At 59.1% G+C, this 4,881-nt stretch overlaps 1 protein-coding gene across 1 annotated transcript in view; it reads left to right on the forward strand.

Annotated features, from left to right (window-relative positions):
- The window catches only part of MROH1 (maestro heat-like repeat family member 1), a 76,419-nt gene that overhangs the window by 49,564 nt on the left and 21,974 nt on the right, over positions 1-4,881 (forward strand). Inside the window, exon 34 of the mRNA XM_009886846.1 lies at positions 3,375-3,512. Coding sequence (XP_009885148.1) covers positions 3,375-3,512 — 138 coding nt within the window. The remainder of the gene's footprint in view (positions 1-3,374; positions 3,513-4,881) is intronic.

The raw sequence follows: 4,881 nt of genomic DNA on the forward strand, positions 1-4,881 counted from the left end.
GCAGCCCTGTTTCGGCTCCTGCTGTGCGTGGGGGCAGGCAGGCAGCTGTGGCTCCGCGTCCGTGAAGTCATCGCTGGTCGATGGACGGGGAACGGTCTTTGTCCAACGCGCAGAAAAACTGCCGGGATGTGAAATTCCAGCCTTGTCCCAGGAGCTGGTTACAATATCAAAGTAATTTCCTGTACGCGTTTTGAATTCTAAGTCTTCATGATATTTAAATGCCAAAGAGAGATGGTAAAGGTGAATATGATCGCTTGGCAGGAAGGGGAGGCTGGAAGACACGGGCTGTTGTTGGAGCGGAAGGAAGTGTCTATAGGACACTGTGGAAAAAGCAAACCTCGTGAACGAGCGGCTTTAACCATCTGTCGTGCCTCTGCTCGCTCGGGGGCTGACCCCCTGCGTGCGCTCCGGGCTTTTCAGCGCTTCTCATGGGGCGGCAGAGCCTGGAGCTGCAGACTGGGAGCTGAAACCTCGGGGAGGTTCGAGGGGAGCGAGAATCCCGCAGCAGCTTTACCGGGAAGGAGCAGCCACCCGCAAGCAGCGGGCTGGTGCTGGGATGTTGCCAGTCGGACCTTGCCCACAACCCAGGAGCTGGTGGGAAGTTCCTCGGCTTTCGCTGGCCTCCACCAGGAGGCCTCTTTTTTTGCCGTTCTTCTCTGCTGCGAGAAAATAAATCCCACTGTGGCTTTGTTGGAGTGGGTTGCGGGTTCGCCAGTATTCAGGCTTTGAGATTTGAGGCTCATGGTGCGTTCCTGCTCTGCAGAAATGTCAGTGGTCCTCAGGATGCTGCAGGAGAGGGGTCTCCGTTGCACAAAGGCCTGAGAGCGATTTGGGTTAGGCTGTGGGAGCGGGGGGCTCCCTGCCAGCGAGGGCGAGGACCCCGGGAAGGGGCTGAGAGGATGGGAGACGGATGCGCCAGGATTAGGTCAACCTTGTCTCAGGGCAGGGAGACTGGCTGCGTCCTCTGGGGCTGCGTGGACCGAGAGCTGGTGAATGCCCAACGCGTTGTGCAGCGAGGATTTCTCTCCGAGGGAGAGTGAGCACGTGGGGATGGGCGCACCATAGGCAGAGGTACGGCCATGTGTCGGCTGAGGACCAGTGCTGGGGCCCGTGCGGAGCTCTGCCATGTTGGATCCAGTCCATGGGGCCATGCTTGACCCCGGCCACTGTTGGAGGCGGAAGCTCGGCTCCCGGGGAGCTGAGTTGCCCACTGCTGGGCTGGCAAAGCTGGCAGGCATCTGGGTCTCCTCCTCCAAATGGGACCTCCCCACTGAACCACCGGCTGTAATGAAGAAGGAGCCTGGGGTTTAGTCCAGGCTGCTGGGAGGGATGTTCGTGGTCAGAGACTTCCTCTCTGGAAGGACCTCTCTAAATGGAGACTCTTGCACATCAGTTATCATAGAATTACAGAATGGTTTGGGTTGAAGGGACCTTAAAGCCCATCGAGTCCCCCCCTGCCCTGGGCAGGGCCACCTCCCACCAGCCCAGGTTGCTCCAAGCCCTGTCCAACCTGGCCTTGAACACCTCCAGGGATGGGGCAGCCACAGCTTCTCGGGGCAACCTGCGCCAGGGGATCACCACCCGCATAGGAGAGAATTTCCTCCTCAGATCTCATCTCAGTCTCCCCTCCGTCAGTGTCAAACTGCTCCCCCTGGTCCCATCGCTTCAGGCCCTTCTAAAACATCTGTCCCCGCTCAGCGATTTCGAGTGCAGCTCGGGGAAGGGACGCACTGCAGCCGGCTTGGGGGAGCTGCGTGCGCTGCGGCAGCCCGGGCTCTCTTTAGCTGAAAACTGGTTGAAAAACTCCAAACCAGTAAAACCAGGACTGTTACGTATACCGGCAGATTGGCGTGGACATATGGTGGAAGGATGCTTCTGCCTAAGGTTTTCTTTAATTAGTAATTAGTTCCTTGTTGTCCCATTGCCTTCATGATGCGGCGATGCTGAGAGCACGCCGGAGGACTTTCTGCCGGTCTGGGCTTTTCACAGGGGCTGAGCAAGGTAGCTCAGCAAGCGGTGGTGGTCCTGCTTTGCTGTGTGCCATCGCTAACGGCGCCAGCTCCATGGTTCCTCCAGGCGGGTTTTGCAGTGCAGACTGGTGGTTTCTGCACCGTCTGCCCCACCGGGTCCAGAACCCCACTAGAAGTGGCTGTGCCAGGCGGGAAAGCAAACCTGCATTCTTCTACTTGTCTTCTTTCCTGCTCCGTGTGCTCTCGCGGTGGGCGGGTGCTCGGCTTTGGCCCCTAAGGATGCTCCGCTTGTGGGAGCGGGTCCTCTGGGCACTCGTCCCTGGAGGAACCCCCACCCTGGCTCCCGAGAAAACACACAGATGAGTGCGGTACGAAACTGCCGAAAGCCGCAGGTCTGGTGTGGCAGGGTGTGCTCGCCGTGCCTACGGTGGGCCAGTGTTTCTTTTCCATCATTAGTCTTAGCTTTTGGATGTGCCAGAGGAGTGATTGGATGTCCTTCGTTAAGGCAAGCGGGCTCCTGCCGCTGCTGGAGGAGAGGGCTGCAGGAGCCCCAGGGGTGCCCCCACCCACCCTGCAGCTCACGGGGGGCGACGGTCCCTCCAAGCACCGGTCCCTTGTCACTGCAGCTTGGCCCATCCCTATGAGAAGCCAAAACAGCAGGAACCCAGCTAATAAGCTGAAAGACCTTCGTGTTGAGACACTCTGACTAAATTACGTTTTCTTTGTGTGCGTGGGAACTGCATTCCTCTTGCCTCTATTGAAGGCGAAGATTTATCCATTGCTAATATTTGTTTTGTTTTGACAGGATAATGTATGTTTCCCATATGTTGCTCTGTGCTCGCAGCAAAATAATCCCCATCTATAAAATATTAATGCAAAAAAAAACCCTCCTTAAAGTAGTTCTGGACTCCTTTACTTTTCAGTCTATTGTCTTGGATCACTTTAACGGCAAACGTCACAGGGCAAATGGAAGTAGCAGTGAGTTATGGGCTCGGCTCACTCCAGCTAAAGCCTGTGCATAACTCATCCCGTCCTCAAGCACCCGGGCGCCTCCCGCCTGTCCCGGTGCTCCCCGGGTGAGAAGGTCCCTCGTCTGCCTCCCTGTGACCTGCCGGACGGGCAGCCTGCCCTAACCTCGCCCAACCCAACCTAACCCAACCTCACCTCACCTCACCCCACCTCATCTAACCCAACCTAACCTAACCTAACCTAACCTCACCTAACTGAACTCAACCCAACCCAACCTAACCCAATGGCACCTCACCTCACCCCACCTCATCTAACCCAACCTAACCTAACCTAACCTAACCTCACCTAACTGAACTCAACCCAACCCAACCCAACTCAACCCAACCTCACCTAACCCAACCCAACCCAACCTACCGGCTGTGCTTCCCTCCCCAGTTGTGCTGTGGAAACGCTGAAGGTCATGCTGGCCCGGGGGGGCAGTGAGGAGGTCGCCAGGGCCGTGGGCAGTGCCGGTGGCTGGGAGCTGATGGCAAGTCCAGAGAGGCACCACGATGGGATCGCTGTGCTCGCCGGGTAAGACACAGGCACCGCAGTTCTCCGGTATCTCCTCTGGCTTCGATACAAGAGCTGCACCACAGCCATTGGGAGCAGGACAGCAGCCCAAAGCAAACAGGGAAGGGGCGCAGCGTGTACTGGGGGAGCTGCAATGCATCAAAGCCCGTGGAGGATCACAGAATCACCGAATGGTTTGGGTGGGAAGGGACCTTTGAAGGCCATCGAGTCCAACCCCTGCCCTGGGCAGGGACATCTTCCACTAGACCAGGCTGCTCAGAGCCCCATCCAACCTGGCCTTGAACACCTCCAGGGATGGGGCAGCCACAACCCTCACAGCACTGGTGGTGGGGGTCTGCCTTGCTGCTCACCATGGGGTGGCCACCTCTGACCCCAGCTCGCTGGAGCAGCCCTGATGGGGAACCCCTGGGGGACAGCCTGTGTTCCTTGGAGCGCGGTGGGGCTGGATACAGCTCGGGGGCTGCCATCACCTTTGCTGTGGCATCCCTGCCGTCCCACGCTTCCCCGGCGTGCCCCTTGCCAGGGCTGCACGGCAGCTCTTCAGGCACATCAGCCAAACCTTTGCTGCTCTCTGCCGCTTTGCTGCGCTGCCGTCGGGGCTCCTGCGTGCTGCCCCCTTCGAACGGAGGTGTGATGGACACCAAAAGGTCTTGGGGAGGGAATGGTTTTTCACTTTTCGCTGTTGCTGAAATGTCCTTGTGGTTCATCGGGTATTGCAGCAGCATCCAGTCCCTGTAGATGGCTGACCTGTCCTTCCCTCATGTTTGGGGTGAGGTGGCGATGCCGCAGGATGGCCACAGCCCGCGGTCCGGTTCGGTGGAGCCTGGTTCAGCCGGGGACTTTGCCGTCCCTCCACCCAGCGCCGTTAATAGCTCTTGGACGGCTGTGGAGGAGACGAGCGGTTTGGGATTTTCCAGTATTTGCAAAAATGCTTTACTGAACCTCCCAAACACATGAGAGTGTCTCATCCAAAACAAAAACCCTTCCTCCTGGCCAAGGTCTGCCGGAGCAGGCTCCTGCCAGGGTGCCCGGCGCGCACCCGGCGTGGGCTCCATCCTGCTCTGCGCGTTGTCCCCAGGCGAGCGGGTGGCAGGAGGGGACGATGCCGGGCCAGGCCATGATGCTGGATGTCACACGTGCCGGTTCTGCACAGCAGTGGGACGCAGAGGCGTGAAAGACGGGCAGCGCAGGCAGCTTGGTTGCCCACGGCCCCGCTGCTGCTCGCACACCCCGGGCTGTGCCTGCCCGTCCTGTGGCACGGGAGGAGGTGGCCCTCGGCAGAGGCACGTTGTGGCAGCCTGCTGATGCCGTGCGGCGCAGGGCTCGGTGCCGGCATCTCACTGCGCTTGATGGCCCGCAGACCCCCGGG

This window comes from Charadrius vociferus, unplaced genomic scaffold, assembly GCF_000708025.1.
Source record: "Charadrius vociferus isolate BGI_N301 unplaced genomic scaffold, ASM70802v2 scaffold1036, whole genome shotgun sequence".
Classification (NCBI taxonomy): domain Eukaryota; kingdom Metazoa; phylum Chordata; class Aves; order Charadriiformes; family Charadriidae; genus Charadrius; species Charadrius vociferus.